Consider the following 16,693-nt stretch of genomic DNA (forward strand, 5'->3'; position numbering starts at 1 on the left):
CTCAGGCCGATAGAGCACCTTTGGGATGTGGTGGAACGGGAGATTTGCATCATGGATGTGCAGCCAACAAATCTGCAGCAAGTGCGTGATGCTGTCATGTCAATATGGACCAAAGTCTCTGAGGAATGTTTCCAACACCTTATTGAAAGTATGCCATGAAACATCCATCCATCCAAGGCAATCCTGATGTCAAAAGGGGGCCTAACCTGGTACTAGAAAGGTGTACCTAATAAAGTGGCCAGTGACTGTGTGTGTGTGTGTGTATTAATATCCAAAATCACTTAGTAGACTCTATGAACTTATTGGAGACAGGTCATTTACAGTGGCAGACAGAGTATTCACATCTTTAACTGTAACTATATTTGAATAGGACCACAATCTATACATAATCATTTAGCGTAGAAGAAAAACACCATGTCCGTGAAATGTCTGAGGCATGTCCCAGCATGCACTCAGCCTACCTGCATTACTTGAGACAGAGGGAGAACCCACATGACCCCCATGAAAACAAGTGGACAACACTGACACTCAATACCAAAGTGTAGAGGACAATTCACACCATCCTATTAGCATTTTGTTGTGATTTTTTTCAACTTGTAATTGCGATTTCCGACAGGACCTGAAGGCATCGGTTTAGCCAGGAACTTTGCAACAGGTTTCCTGGCCTTTGTAACATAATAATCTAGGGCCACATAAAAAAAAGATATTTCATAAACTCAGCTGACAATCTTGATTTCCTTGATTGTTGGTCTCTATGAAATATGTGCACATATTCTTGGGATTAATAAGATACTTTTATGTCCATAAAAGTTAACTTGAAATGAAGAAAAATGTGGATGAGATATCCAGTCGCTAAATATTACCAGGGGACAGATGCACTGTGTTGTTGAAGAGAGCAGATCCTGATTTGTTCACCTACAGCGCCCTCTTCTAGTCAGAATATGCTACAATCTGAAATTTCTGGGAGCTTTGATAAACGGTTTTTATGATTATTTTGAAATGTATAAAATAGCAGACTTACACGTCCTTTAGTTGAACAAATACTGATTACTTAAAAGAGGTAGGAGCCCTACATGTGTATTGTCACTACTTGCCAAGGAGTCAAGCCTCAGTGTGTGAATGTAAGATAGGTCATGAAAAGTCAACAGAACAGCCACAGCTGGTTCTTCTACTTTAACTGTTTACAAAAGAAACCCCTGAGAATAAACTTCTAGTGAAAACCAGAGGTGGATCCAGTCTCAAACTCTCTTCCAGCTTATGACTAAAGCCAGAAGTTATGTTATTGCCTCTCCCACTCAACTTATTTTTCTGTTCCTTTCAAGTGCGTCATCTGGGTATTTCCGCACTGTTTTGAGTAGGTGGTGGCAAGTTGCGCTGCAGCCGAAAGACAGAGGGTGCAGCTGCGTCAGGCTAGAAGTCGACGACACCGGAAGCAAATAACTATTCTCTTCAAAATAAAACCTTTTAGCATTTCACATTTACATTAAATAATTATTTATTTAAATACTTTATTATAACTGTTACAGGTGTAAGGGCAGAAAATTGTTTTCTTCCTACACTTATCATCTTTTATGCAAGTACTTGTGAGAGTGCTATTTTTCTCCTTTTATTATGTCTTATATATTGTTTTAAATCTTTAACCTGTTCCGTCTTTATTATTGTTCTTCTTATTCCAGTCTGTCCACGTGTGTGGGGTTTAGGTCAGGGATGTGGGGTTGTTGATTGTTTTCCTCACTAGCTGTTCTTCTCCTTCCTTGACTGGGACCAGTTAAGGATCTTTTGTTCCCCAAAACATAGATGCTCAGACTGTGTAAATGATCATGCAGCCCTTTGCTCTGGGCCAGACGTTAGTGACTGTCTTAGGAGACAGAGCCTCTGGTCTAGCTGATTCTGTTTATTCTCTTTTGTTAAAAAAAACCTTCAAATACAACGGTTCGTTGTAACTCAATTATTTGCTCAACCTCTCACCAGGAATACAATTTCCACGACAATTTTGGCACCCCAGATGGGACATACGCATGATCTGGACTCGAGTGAAGTGCAGAGGCCTACTTAGATAGTGGATTCCTCCCTGTGGGTGAGAAGCCAACTGAGCCCTGGTCATCGCTCTGGTCCTGAACTTACACGGTGAGAAATTAGTAAATGTCTTATATCTCGCGCCTGAGTGATTTACAGGACTCTCTATCTGCTTGTAAACTGACAAGTGGGTGGAGAGTGGGACTGGATCAGGGGCCTGTGGACAGATGTTTATTTGCTCAACCTCTCACCAGGAATACAATTTCCACCACAGTTAGTAAAGTATTTGAAACTAGTTCAGTGCACTGGTTGAATTTACTGGCAGGATTATAGCTTGTGTTTGGTTTAGCTGTAATTTCTTTTGTAAAAACTGAAATTACAGCTCAGTCAAAAATTCAAATTCAGCCGTTCATTAATTGCATTTTTAATAGCCTGCAGGCCTACATGTAGCCTATGCATACAGTGTAGGAATGGCAAATCGAAGCAATTAAAGAAAGAGATTTTTATGAAAACAATAAATTGAGTAACTAGCATAGACTGTAGTAAATAGTCATCAGGAAAACAGTGTATTACCCAAAAAGTTGCATCATAATGTTCCTCAAATAGGTATTGTACTTACTGTTCTTACCGGAAACGTGTGTTACCCTTGCGTCTAGCTTTACAGTTTGTGTGCACTCCTGTGAGCACAGATGTGGGTGGAGCGAAGGAGGCGACAGAACAGGCTCCGTGAAGAAGTTTTAGGAATCTAAACTGTCGTGTTTACAGCGTCTTTTAGCTGAAAAACAAACTACAGATAAACGGCGGCGTTGACGGGGAGGCGTGAATCGGACTCGGACACAGCCATGGCCGGTAAGCTTTGCTCGGTGTGTTCCCCCATGTTCAGAGTCTGGAGGTGAAACTGTCCAGGGAGTTGTTTTGCGCACAGGGGAAAGCCCCGCTGCCACTGGGCTCTGCGCTAACAGGAGGAGTCTGCTGTTCTCGGATAGTAAGCTAACGTACAGGAGGAAGTTTGACATAATTTAGTGCTTTTATTACCTATCCCTGCGATATCCGAGGTATATTTAATTTGATATGTATTTATTCCTCGGCGTGTAGCGGACTCGCCGGGCACGGAAGAACCAAACAGTGTCGAGCTGCCAAAAGGGAGGCCTGTTGTGTCCACCTCAGTATCAATAACACCAAACTTCGTCATTTTATTGGTCTTTCTTATGTGAATATCTGATTTCACGTCCTTAAAGCGTCTGTCATAGTGAATAATCTCCCATAAAGTCGGCTTAACGTTACATGTAAAACACCAAGTAACGTTAGCTTTCGTTTCAATTATAAATCGGTTATATTGTAATTTGTCCACGCTGCTCGGAACCGCCCACCTCAGTTTTAGTGGTCGGAAATTATGGAAATCACGCACCGTATTTTCACAGAAGCTGTGGCGACAAACGATGTCAAATTTGCCCATGTGTCTTTTTGTTTTTTTTTGTCACGTTGCCCTTTTCCTCTAAGTCAAATAACATTAATATATACACACACACACACACACACACACACACACACACACACACACACACACACACACACACACACACACACACACACACACAGTGAAATGAAGATGAATCCATATAATTTGTTAAGACAGAAACGTGTGTCCCGTTCTTTGAGCAGTTAAAGGGAAAGTGACTCAAACAAGGGTCTGTGATGCTTACACTGTGTTTTGATATTAGTAAGTTACGTTCAGAAGTCCAATTCGTAGCGATGTGGTAGACATTCACTTTCACTTTCACAAACTCAGCCTCAATACTTTGGTAGGAGTGTCTTTCAAATGAATTTTTGTCTAAGAGCCATGCCATATTAATTCACATAATGTTTACATAATATAACTATCAATGCTAAATGTGGGGCTAGTTTACCACTTTTAACATATGTCAGTGTCTGGACAAACGCTTGGTTAATTTTCCACATGTAACTAGCTTGGGCTGAGGCTGGGAAGTATCCTGCCCATGCTTTCAAATTGAACAAGTCCTTCAAGCTGATGGGTGGAGCTTTGTCCACCTGATCTTGTGGTACGCCAATAGGCTGCACCTCACTTCTATCTATGACTCTCAACAGTTCATTAACCAAGCACCTGAAACTTGAGCGCTACCTGCTCTTAAAACACAATAGAGGCTCCTTGCCTCAAGGCGGGTAATTTGACACCAATATTACACTCTGCCTGTCAACATTTGCTTTACTCTGCGGGTTTGTTTTTTGTTTGCTTTCCAAGTTTTGGGAGGAGATATTTAGCTGGGAAGTCCTTGAATCTCAGTGTCCTTTAACCTTGTTGGACGCTGCACTGTCTTGTAGATTTCCACCCTAACCGCACCTCAAATGACAAACTCTTACTAAACCACAAGTATGTGCTGAAAGCAGCTTTTGGGTTTTTGTCATCTGTGCTGCCACTACAGTCATGTTCTGTAGATGGTGAGCCACTAATTGCTCTGAGACTTTGACTAACAAGTGGTTGAAATGTCTTCTCTTGTTTTCTGACCGCCACAGGTGTGTATGGATGGGGCATCAACCCAGGTAAGAATTTAACTATAACATAATAATTATCAGTATTATGTATAAATCAGTGCTGATATTGACTGCAGACTTTTTGTGAGTAAGCATTTCAGTACTTTGACTGATGACAGAGCTGTTACTGTGTTGACACACTGATTCAAGAAAGGCAGAATAGACAACATAGAGAGGCTAAAGCTGATGATACACAGAGCAACTTTTAGAGCAATTGTGCAGGGCAACGTTGCCGTCAATGGTAATGAGTAAAGATTATTACCGTAATCCCCACACACATGCACACAAGCACATGAAATCGCCGCAGGTCTGAACGCCGCAGGTCTGATGTGTTGAGCTTCTCGTTAGTGCAGCTCACCTGACCATTGTAGCTTCACTCAACACCACACCTGCTCCCACACGTGACTACGTTAATTTGTTATGTCAGGTGCAGTAATGGTGAGGCGTGTGTGTGCTTACGACATAAAGTGTAGCCTAGGTGCGTGTTATTGTGTTAACATTAGACTTAAATGACTCACACGTGCATGATATCGCTGTAACCATTGTCAAGTCTAGGGAAATTGTAGGTGTAATGTCAGCGTTTGGCCAGATCACAGAGGTCTTCTCAGGTGCTAGTGAGGCATATGAGGTGCTGGCCATAGAACAGTGACGCTACATTTAAGTCGTCGTCTTCTTCTTCTTCTTCTCTCGCTTCTACCTGTCCATCAGTCCAAACAGCGAGCCCCTTCATAGAGATCATCGAGCAGCCAAAGCAGAGGGGGATGAGGTTTAGGTATAAGTGTGAGGGACGCTCAGCCGGCAGCATCCCCGGAGAGAAGAGCAACGACAACTCTAAGACCCACCCCGCCATCAAGGTGAGCAGTTGAGCATGTTTTGTAGCTGTGAGCAATTTAATGTAGTTTTGGTCACATAATAGGCATCTGATCCACAAAATGTGTTGGCGCTCATGACATCCTTACTTTTATCATACTGCTTCTATACTACCATACTACTTTACCAGATTTACTGTTAATGTAAAACATATGCTCTGACTAGGGTGCAGATCAGGGCTGAATCATCTCCGGCTGGAAACAAACTTCTTAGAGAGCTTTTTTTGCACAATAACTATAAAAGGTGACCCTCAAGGAGGTTAGTTACAGGGTAGGTTCAGTTAAGTCTATCTTAAAACATTACTGACATGACATAAAGATTATGTACTAGTGGTTGACAGATATGGGTTTTTCAGTTGCTGATGGTGATATTTAGAGAGCAGGGCAGCCAATGGAGGATATATCAAAACAAAGAAAAGTTGCCTATAATTCCATGCAGATTACAATCTAATACATATGGTTATCTTAGCCAGTAAAATGTTGTTTAAATTGGAAATTTAATAAATTAATGAAATTTAAAAAAAACATTGGGTTCTGCTGTAGACTCACTGGTGTTTAAGGGAGAGCGGGGTACAGTTTGTCATAAGTGACGTTATTCAACTGCATTATTCTCTACAGTATAACAATATATACTTAACGCAAACCAGTAGTGGTGTTAGATTAGATCTGCTGTCATTTAGAATGGGAGTAACGTGTTAACATTTAGAAAAGATAATGCTGACTGAGGACATTTAGGGCTCCCAACTAACTTTTAACCACCTTCTAAAAACTCACAAGGGGGTGCGCTAACAGCGTTACACTGTAGCCACTCCGACAAGGCTGCCTGCAGATGGGACATTTTCTGTGTATCGGCCTTGTGATTGCAGTCTATCACTGTTATTACTATACTTATCATACATACATTGAAAGGGTTATTGGGTGCTGCAGTTGTTCCTCCCATCTATAAGGGCTTCAAAGAAGTCAAGTCTGAAAAATTGGCAGCAACGATAGATCATCGTTAGTCATAAGATTGTGAAAGAACTTGCAGGGAACAACAAAAAAAGATTGAGCCAATAATAATTAGGTCAAAAGGATTGTGCAAAAGCCATAAACCAATGTACTTTACATAAACATACTCAAAATAGATCAGGATATGTGCTACAGCATGGTAAAAATATTCAGCCTTGCAGCAGTCTTTCTCATGTATTTATTTTCTAAAAACAGTGTTGCGTGTTTGTCACAGATAAAACAGCTTGGGCCTAAACCGGCTGATCAGTTGCTGACTCACTCACTCCAGCAACACATGATGAAAATAACAGAACATTTGTAAATCAAAGTATTATGAGCTGTTGTATGCGACAATGAGCAATAAGACCTACAGTATACAGTTACATAGCAGAACTTTGATGTTCGTTTGAATAGTCGGGTGCCATAGTGAGCGAGATCAGCCCTCTACTAGACTGTAAGCAAGCATAAACTCTTCTCAAGTGCCCTTAAAATTGTCTTTTGGAATCATTAAAGCATGACCTATTCGTCCTACAGGTGCACAACTACAGCGGCCCACTGCGTGTTCGCATCTCATTGGTGACGAAGAACTCACCGCACAAGCCTCACCCCCACGAACTGGTGGGGAAAGACTGCAAACATGGCTACTACGAGGCTGACCTGCAGGAGAGACGAATACACAGGTAGACTGGAGACTGACGCGTGCTTACATGGGACTGAGAACTCAGTGTGTCTCACACCCACAAGAGGAACTTGAGGAAATGGTGTGTGGGTCACGACTTCACACCAGTGCAATTGTCTCAGGGTAAACTGAGAGATTGACCTAGATAAGGACTTCATCATTTATGGGAGATGACGTGTTTAGTTACCTTGTAAAACAAGTCGCCGGCTTTATCTTCTGTTTGGAGAGGAGTAAAACATTGACAGCATAAACCTGATGACAAATTGAGTTTTTCTCTGCTTGCTTTGCTGTCTTGCAGTTTAGTTTAGCATCCTTTATGACAATCAAAAGAAAGTAAAGAAGTAGGGTCTGGAGACAGTGACTGACAAGATACCTTTAATTACATAATGGTAAAAGCTAATATTACATCATTTAACCAATCTATCTGGCGGCAGGGAACTATGTCCATTTATCTAACTTTATCAAGAGTGTGATGAAATTCAAACAAACAGTGTGTACTGCTCCACTGCCAGTATTGAGATACAGTGAATGGAGCAAATGTACTGGTTTAGATTGGTCATTTTGTTTTTTCACATTGAAAGATTTGTTTTGGATTGATAAAAGCTCTACATTACAAAATGTGATGCTGCTTGACCCAACAAAAAAAAAGTTGGAAAAGAAGTATATGGTAGTTTATCTCCAGTTCTGAGGTGACAGGAGTCTAAATGACAAAGATCTTTAGAAGACTTTGTAATTAATATAATCAAATGCGGAGTGAATGATAGAGGGTTATTTTTTTCATAATTCAATTTCTTAATCTTAGCCCACATAAAAATATACGATGGAAAAGGCAGAAAAGTGCAAATTATTGGAAGGCTAGTTAGATAAATATTCAATTTAATAAGCGATTTAAAAGAAGATACTGATTTGGCAAGCATTGTTTCAGCACTCTTCTGATGTGCTCAGAAGCCTGACTGAAATTTTCCAAGGATAGGATAACCTACCCAAAACATGTAAAAAAAAAACAAAAAAACAAAAAAAACAACTGTCTTTTGAAAGATCTGTTATCATTTTAGAGAAGAAAAATCAGCAAGGTTTCTGTTAAGCACGCACCAGGCACAGGGCGATTTATAAATGGTAAGGCAGACAGCCAGTTTCACTACCGTTAGAGTGGGGACAACCACAGCACACCCAGTACTTACTTAATATGATTTTGGAAGGCATGAGGCCATGCCATGAGTCATTAAATAACTCAAAGTGTAAGGATCAGGGCAAGAAATGTCTCAGGAGCAGATATCACAGATTGAATACCTTTTAAACTCATCAATTGATCAAAGATAAAAGCTTAGAATACTGATCATAAGCAGAGTTCAAATAATTAACTCTAGGTGTATTTAAAAAGGTGATTAGCAGTGTGCTATGGCAGTACTTATTGTCAAAAATGTAATCTTGTATAAAAGCATTGCATTGTTAACAAGTCAATACTGGATGTCTAAAGTATCTTCATCTATTAGTAGTGCACTTAAAGATGAAGTCTAGTATTTTTTTCACTTTCCTAAACTGTACTCAATTTGAGGATGTGGTTGTGGTGCAAAGACACTGTTATGTGTTGGAGTACAAGGGCATCACTTTGTGTTGAAAAGTGGTGGGGACATAAGGGCTCAGATTAGCGGTGTGAAGAGACACTTAGCTCGCGAGACATCACAATATGCAATAATATGTTCATGAGAACGCAAATAAACCTTTCTAAAGGCATTTTAATTTGTTATTTAACTGCGAGCTATATTTCAAAAAGTGATGGGGACATGTCAGAGTATTTTTGTTTCACAAAAAATAAATCCGAAATACATCAGAATATTACAAATATCAATACAATTGTTGCAAATGATAATGTACGTATGTATGTGTACACTTAAGTTCTTTCTGTCTTTTGGTTTTGGTCTTACACTGTATTTGATTTCAGTTTTCAGAACTTGGGCATACAGTGTGTCAAGAAGAAGGATGTGAATGAGGCCATCACTTGTAGGCTGCAGACCAATAATAACCCCTTCAATGGTAAGTAGTCATGATCGAAGCTGAGTGCACAAAGCACTTTCTTTGTTGTTGCCCTTTCTCTGGTAAATCTGTCATTATGTGAGAAGTTGTTGTGCAGTGTGAAGGGAGTCCCTAAATGTCCCGCTCAAATGTAAAGACTGCTGTTTTGCTGAAGTTTTACTGAACTAGAAGGGATATTTCTGCTGCAAACTTTTCTGATAAAAGTAAAAATTATTTAATTAAAAATATACTAACATCAAACTTTAAAAATGTAAATAAATTATATACAACAACAATAAAAATAACCATTCTTTGTAAAAAAAAAGGACTACTGACGCTAATAACTTGGCAATAACATGTTTCATTAGCTTAAATTAACTTGCAAAGCTAACAAACTATCTTGAAAATGGACGTTCTTCTGCAAAACACTAAAAATACCGTAGATGGATAGATGCTTTTTGGCTAATGTCAAGCTAGCTACTGTCTTTGACACATTTTTTTGTGTGATATCTTTGCTCTATAATTGTGTCTCTCTGTCCTCTCACCCAGCCTACAACACATTTGCATTTCAACCTGTAGCAAGTTTAGCTTGTACCTTTGCTCTGGTAAAAACTAGCTAACTGGTTAGTTAGCATGAGCAGTGATAGCCACCATGGTTTAACAAATAAAAAGCACCAGAAAGCGCCAGAAACTTGAGACTAAACACAAAGTGGAGACAAATCACTAATAGTACTTACTGAATTAAAAGATCTGACTGATAACCAGATAACCATTTTGAGCAAAACAATTCTCAAAAGTATATACACAGTTACAATAATAACAGGAAGTGTAATTTGTTACTCTCACTCGTGACTGATAAATACTGATAGCCTATTTATGACAGGATGCAGTGCTCTGCTAGACTGCTGTTTCCTGACTGTGCACTCCACCCTTTCCCTGCTCTGTCTCGGCTACAGTTCCTGAGGCGAAGGTTTGGGAAGAGGAGTTTGACCTGAATTCAGTTCGGCTCTGTTTCCAGGCCTCCATCACTCTGCCTACAGGCGATCTGTTTCCACTGGATCCTGTGATATCGCAGCCCATCTATGACAACAGTGAGTAGACAACACATACATGTACACACACGTACATAGAACGTGTATATATGGGTTCAGCTGATCCACATTTTTGAATGTTGATTGATACTTTTGGGTAAAAACTGCTGATGGTAAGTATTGTGTGATCTTCAATGTCGTTTGTCTATTTGTAACTCACATATTGCCAATACGTTCAGACAGCAAGCAAGTCTGTTTCTCCCTGCCGTCGTTTTCTTGCATAGAAGCGGGCTGGGTTAAAGTTGTCATGCAGAGGCCCGCTGGAACAAGCCCTGTAGTCATTGATAGAGGTTTGACTGTTTTCCTTGCTGGGCTTATGCGCTGTCTGTCTCATGGGATGGAAACTGAAATTCCAACAGACATGATTATATTACACTACAGCTACCCCCAAAAAATTACCTTATTTATATACAGAGCAACAAAAAAATAAATTCAAATTTAATTGAATTAAATCCATGTTGAGGATGAAATGCGTGGATCTGTCAGTTACTCCAATTTGTCAATTTGAATAAATGTTTCCATTTGGTTTTGTTTTACTTCGGAAATGTGACATCCTTTATTTAAATTAAAGCGAGACTAACCTATTCACTATAAACACAGTCACAATTTAAAGGTATAAATCATTCTTTAAAATCAGAATTAAAATAAAAGTTTCACATTTGGCCCTATTTGTGAATAAAACACTGTAAAGAAATTGAGAAATTAAAATCTGATCAAATACAGTAGCTACATAACCAAAGGTCTTACGAAACAACTTTCCAGTTAATTTATAAAAATGTACAAACAGAAAAGACCAGATAGAAAGGATTTATACAGAGGAAAGAATTCAATATTTTGGCTGTCTAAGGCGTGTAATATTGACTGATCAGTCACAGCCCAAATTTCTCTGCGTTTAGAAATGCTTTTTGTATCTTACAGGGGCCCCAAACACAGCTGAGCTGAAGATCTGCCGAGTCAACCGCAACTCTGGAAGCTGTAAAGGAGGGGATGAAATCTTTCTGCTGTGTGACAAAGTGCAGAAAGGTACAACATGCCTGTGCTGCTTTTGCTTTTGTCAGTTGACGTGTTCTTTCAGGAGGAAGTACTGAGCGGACACATAAACACACTGCACAACTCAAAACTAGCAATCCATAAATAGATCTGACTAAGCAGATGTAAAGCTTGAAATACATCTATAGCGGAAAAGGTGTGAACTTTTCACACCCACAAGATAACAGTGGGTGTTATTATACTGACAGTAAACTGGCTCTTTTTGAATATAGAAATAAAACCCTGACTCTCAGTGTGCTACGGTGATTACAAGGTGCAGGTGAAAATAAGGAAATACGAGGAAGACAGGTGATAATTTTACAAGCAGTGATTTAAAGCCAGGGTAGGCATCGTGGGAGGAACTAGCAAGAGAACATTTTAGAAGTATTCACCCGAACAAATCTCACCCCCTCCCTTCATTTATTTTGTAAAAATATGCCTACTGATAACATCTGCTAACAGTAGTTATCCTCTCAGGTGGAAAGATTTCCTGATTTCGAGAAATAAAAAACTTTGTAGGCTTGCCTATTTTAACATATTAACAGAACATAGGTAATGATTTACAAAAATGTTAACTGAATATAATAAATGCCCTCACATGGCCACACAGCCTGCCGACAGCTTAAGGACCATAGTTGAGTAAATCTCCTCAGTATGTCTGCCGAAACAGAAAGGACCATTAAAAATATCAATCCCTGACCATAGAATAACTAAACGGGCTATGATGCATCATAGCGTCTTCATTTCTGTTGGACAAAATTATAAAGGCTACGCAATTTACAGCCATGTTGACAATACAATAGTTTGTCTACAGGCAAAACCACTGAGCAATGTTTCCACTGAGGTCTGCGTTCGCCTTTAGTCATTTTGACAGTGGAAAATAAATGCTTGTAGACAGCAGTCATCCTTGCAAATCATCATTGCAAGGCAAAACAGGGTTTTTTTCAGTTTGAAAGTGCAGAGGCCCCCCAATCAGCCAATGAGACGGCATTTTGCGTCCTCTCTGGAAGTTTTGTTAGCATCTTTCCCTGTGCACAGTTTTAAATTGTATTTCTGTCAATAGATCCTCCTGAATATTACACACTGAACCTTTAACATGGCAGAAATCCACAAACTGCCAAACTTGCAAACATGTGTGGATACACATTTGTGCATCCATTTCTGTGGCACAAGGCGCATGTCTGCCTGTGCACCATCTGCTTCCTAACTTGCATTTTAAATCGCCCCAATTTTGCATTTTGCCGTAATGGAAAGTGGCTTTTTTAGTGTTTGACTCGCTGTATGAAAATCCGTACTAGGGAATCAATGGACATTTGAATTTCAGGACAAAATTAACTGAAAAACGGCCCACAAAAACAGCAGCTTTGAGTATTAATTTCAGAAACCTTTGCTCTCAGATAACACACCATGTACGCAACCAAAGTGAAGTGATATTTTTGTCCACCACCATTGTTGCACGTGAAGTTTCGTTGCCTGCCACTGTATCTGTGGTTTCCAATGTAATGCAGTGCAATCACGTTATCTATATAGGTGACTTTTATGATTAACCAATGCTTTCTTCCTCTAATTGGATGTCCACTTCTCATTTTCCTATTTAGGACCAAATTACTAACATGCCATATATCTACAGTGACAATTATCTGCATGCCACTGTGTTTCTGTATCTACAACATCCATAAACTGAATGTAGACAGTTTTGTAATTGTCTTTGAAAAATCTATAGCAAATTTTCTTTCACAAGATTCACATCAGAACAATTTCCTGTGTAGGTGCTGCGTTTCTGAAATAAAGTGTAACTCTAAACTTTCAGCCTCCCTGCACCTTGTGAACTCAGTTTTTATCTATTTCTTTTCTTTTAATTATCTTCCTACCTTAACGCATAGTTAAACGAACATATATGGTCATTGTCAAAGATAACACTTAAAAATTGTCCCCCAGTTATTTGCAGTAGTTTGATCATGGCAGGTAAATGTGATATAAACCATGTACTTTGTATTTTGGACATGGAAGTTGTGGGACACTGCCCTGATTTAAACTCTTGGTCTTGATCTCTCCATAAGAATGTTATATAGCTTTTTTAGCGGAGTCTTTACTTTAAACATTTTACCCTTTTTACTTGAAGTTTAACAGCTGAAGAGAATCAGAAGGCCTGCAGTCAGTTTTGTGTTGCTTCAAGCTGAAGTAATGCAACACTCTGTGGTGCTTTCATACTTTGTTAACAGCAAAGACCAGAGCTGATTTTTCCATTGAAGCTGGAGAGAAATCCCTCTGCATGATGCTAATTCTTCTTTTAAGTTGTGAGTTTATTGTCAGCTGTAGTCTTACCTTACGTTTCCTGTTTTCTGTTCCTTTGACAGAGGACATCGAGGTGCGTTTTTTCCAGGACTCCTGGGAGGGAAAGGGCACATTCTCCCAGGCGGACGTCCATAGGCAGGTGGCCATTGTGTTCCGCACACCGCCGTACCGTGACACTAACCTCTCTGAGCCTATTAGAGTGAAAATGCAGCTCCGCCGGCCCTCTGACCGCGAGGTCAGCGAGCCAATGGACTTCCAGTACCTGCCTGCTGACCCAGGTAAGGGGCAGTGTTTCCCCATGTTTCACTATAATGTCACACAAGTTACTAATCAGAGCTTTTCTCAAAATACCTGAGAGATGAATTTGTTGATCCACTCTATAAACCCAGTCTTACAACTTATTTGTTTAATGATCCCTGTAGATGAATACAGGCTGAGTGAGAAGAGGAAGCGTACTGGGGACATGTTCCAGAGCTTGAAGCTGGGGCCCATGCTATCAAGTGGTATGTTGATTTTTTTTTATATATATATATATATATAATTTATTTATTTATGCTCTGTATATAAATAAGGTAATTGTTTGGGGTGTAGTTGCAGTGTAATATAATCATGTCTGTTGGAATTTCAGTGTCCATCCCACAAGACAGACGGCACATAAGCCCAGCAAGGAAAACCGTCAAACCTCTGTCGATGAATGCACAAGCTGGTGGTGAGTCTGTTTAATTTGTTCAGAATCAGCTTTATTGCCATGTGTACTCTGGATTGTACATTGCAACACAAAAAGCACTACGGAGCATAATCCAGAGGCGGCCATCTGCGGTGCCATATTAGATGATGATTCATAGTAAATATAATGATTTGTTTAATAGAACTAAAAGTCAATTAACTGATTAATCTGAAACTATTTTGATAATCAATTGTTGTAAATTATTTTTTGCTGTTTGAATACCTACTTTACTGTGGTGAAAGTTGAAGTCCCTAATAAAGTCCTTACAATAATTTTGATGTACTGTAAATCTCCACATCCCGTCTTAAAGATATAAAGGCAGCAATTGAATGTGTGTAGCAACAAAGCTTTTTTTAAAGCAACCTTAAACTGATGATTTTTGTGGCTACTTTTCTGCACAAAGAATTTGGTACTATGACATTTTCAGCAGCAGAGCTCACATAGCTTGTTGTGTCTCCAGCAGCTGTGGTGCCCCCTGGTGGCAGTGGAGCGAAACCACAGCCCTCCTACTCTTACAGTCCGCAAGGCCACCTCTTCTCAGTCCAGCCCAAGGTAGAGGCCTCCTCTTCCATCTCTGCTGCAACTACAAACCAAACATGGAGGATCATGGAGAGCTTAAACCTGGGCTCCCAACCTAAAGCTACTCCAGTGCCCAACTTCACAATGAACCAGACACCAGCCTCCTCCTCTACCACCACCTCCACCACCGTCAACCAGGACTACTCCACTGTCAACATATCAGACCTTCATGAATTCTTTCCCAACATTTCCTCAGCCATGACCCAGGAGCCGGCAGCTTCTCAGGCAAGCGCAGCCTCCTCACAGACCAGCAGCTCCTTCACAATCCAGGGCTCTCAGTTCCGGATGGACCCACCACTTACGGACGACGATATCCCTGAGTTCCCTAGCTTTTCCGAAGCCCAGGCCCCAGGCGGGCTGGACAACCTAAACATGGATGACTTTGAGGACCTTCTGAACCCCCCCCTCATGAATGAGAGCGGAAACGGCGCCTCAATGTTGTCTCACGTTTCATGCCAACAAGCTGCCCCTCACTGCTCCTCTACTGCTGCCCAGAACAATGCAGCATCCCAGAACACTTCGGACCCTGCCAGCAACCCGGGAAGCACCTGGATGAATTACCCCAACAGCATCGTCAACTTGCTCCAGAATGAGGGCATGATTGACATCGCACCCAACAACAACAACCACCACCGGCCCGCTGTGCTGGATGAGTTTGACGAGTTGATGTCTGCTGACGAGGATCGTCTTATTTCCATTTTTAACAATGGAAGTCAAGCTGGGTTTGTCTCAGGACACCCGACTTAGTTTGTATATGTGATTTTTTTTATCACGGACATATTTACATAGACCACTTGTATCTGCCCCTTTAGTTTTCAGAACTAAAACTCCTTTGTTGTCACTAAAGACAAAAAAGGAAACAAGGTGGATATGAAGGGCAGTAAGAGACAGAATGTAGCGAAACTGCTTACTGTGGACATGCCTATTGAAATACCTGAAAAGTGTCTTTATGGTATTCAACTGGTGGGTTTCGCCAGTCCTTACAAACTGTACGTCTGACAAATGATAAAATACGACTGAACATAATCAGATTCCATCTCCCCTGTTAATGGTGCGTTTAGCAACGATCATTAACTTTTTCAGCCCACGTTGTCATACTGATGTTAAAATATTATCCACCAACAAATGTTGCTTTTATAAAGACAATAAGATCAGATGCATCTTTATAATGTTATTTTCTATAGAACATGTTAAGCATGTTTGCGTACTGTATTTTTAAAACAATGTAGGTAGGTCCGGTCAGTGTTGACATAACTATCACTGTCTTGAAGTGACGTGTAAATTTGGCCTGCCTTTTTTATTTTTAACAAAGTGGCAGGTGTTCTCAGTAAAAACTGAATCAAATTTAGAGGTGATTTTTAATTACATATCGCCATGTATTAATAGAATGTCCAAATTTCTGTAGGTGGGCAGGAAAAGGTTTCTTAAAAAGGTGCCTTTGTTGAGTCTCAACAAAATGTAGTTATGTGTACCAAATGAAGGTCTGCATGTAAATAATTATCAAACGAGCAACATTAATAAGTACATGCTTATAGCAGAGAAGCTTACACCAGAGGTCCATGCATCAGGTGTTAGATCTTGTTGTGTCTGGTGATATATCCTCTGGTTTCTTATCAATCATTTTTTCTACAGTTATTTCATGGATAATGGCTTAACTGTTCGGCAGCATGTTTCAAATCTGTAGGTCAACTTGCTATTATCCTGTAGTAAAATATGCTTCAAGATGAAATTACGCTGTTTTATACTGGTATGCTGTAAGCAGAATATGTTGTATGACTCTTTTTGCTGTAATGATTGAATAATTCTGTCTAAAGTTTCAAAACACTTTACTTGGCAATAAAACCCATAACATATTAAG

At 40.0% G+C, this 16,693-nt stretch overlaps 1 protein-coding gene across 1 annotated transcript; it reads left to right on the forward strand.

Annotated features, from left to right (window-relative positions):
- Window positions 1-2,711: 2,711 nt before the first annotated feature.
- rela (v-rel avian reticuloendotheliosis viral oncogene homolog A) lies at window positions 2,712-16,692 on the forward strand. The gene is made up of 11 exons (XM_046064277.1): window positions 2,712-2,865; window positions 4,549-4,575; window positions 5,275-5,420; window positions 6,957-7,102; window positions 9,044-9,135; window positions 10,071-10,205; window positions 11,124-11,228; window positions 13,592-13,807; window positions 13,952-14,032; window positions 14,158-14,238; window positions 14,717-16,692. The coding sequence occupies exons 1-11, from the start codon at window positions 2,859-2,861 to the stop codon at window positions 15,580-15,582; spliced, it is 1,902 nt and encodes a 633-aa protein (XP_045920233.1). The 5' UTR covers window positions 2,712-2,858; the 3' UTR covers window positions 15,583-16,692.
- The last annotated feature ends 1 nt before the right edge of the window (window position 16,693 follows it).

The sequence above is a fragment of the Micropterus dolomieu genome, linkage group LG12, assembly GCF_021292245.1.
Source record: "Micropterus dolomieu isolate WLL.071019.BEF.003 ecotype Adirondacks linkage group LG12, ASM2129224v1, whole genome shotgun sequence".
Classification (NCBI taxonomy): Eukaryota; Metazoa; Chordata; class Actinopteri; order Centrarchiformes; family Centrarchidae; genus Micropterus; species Micropterus dolomieu.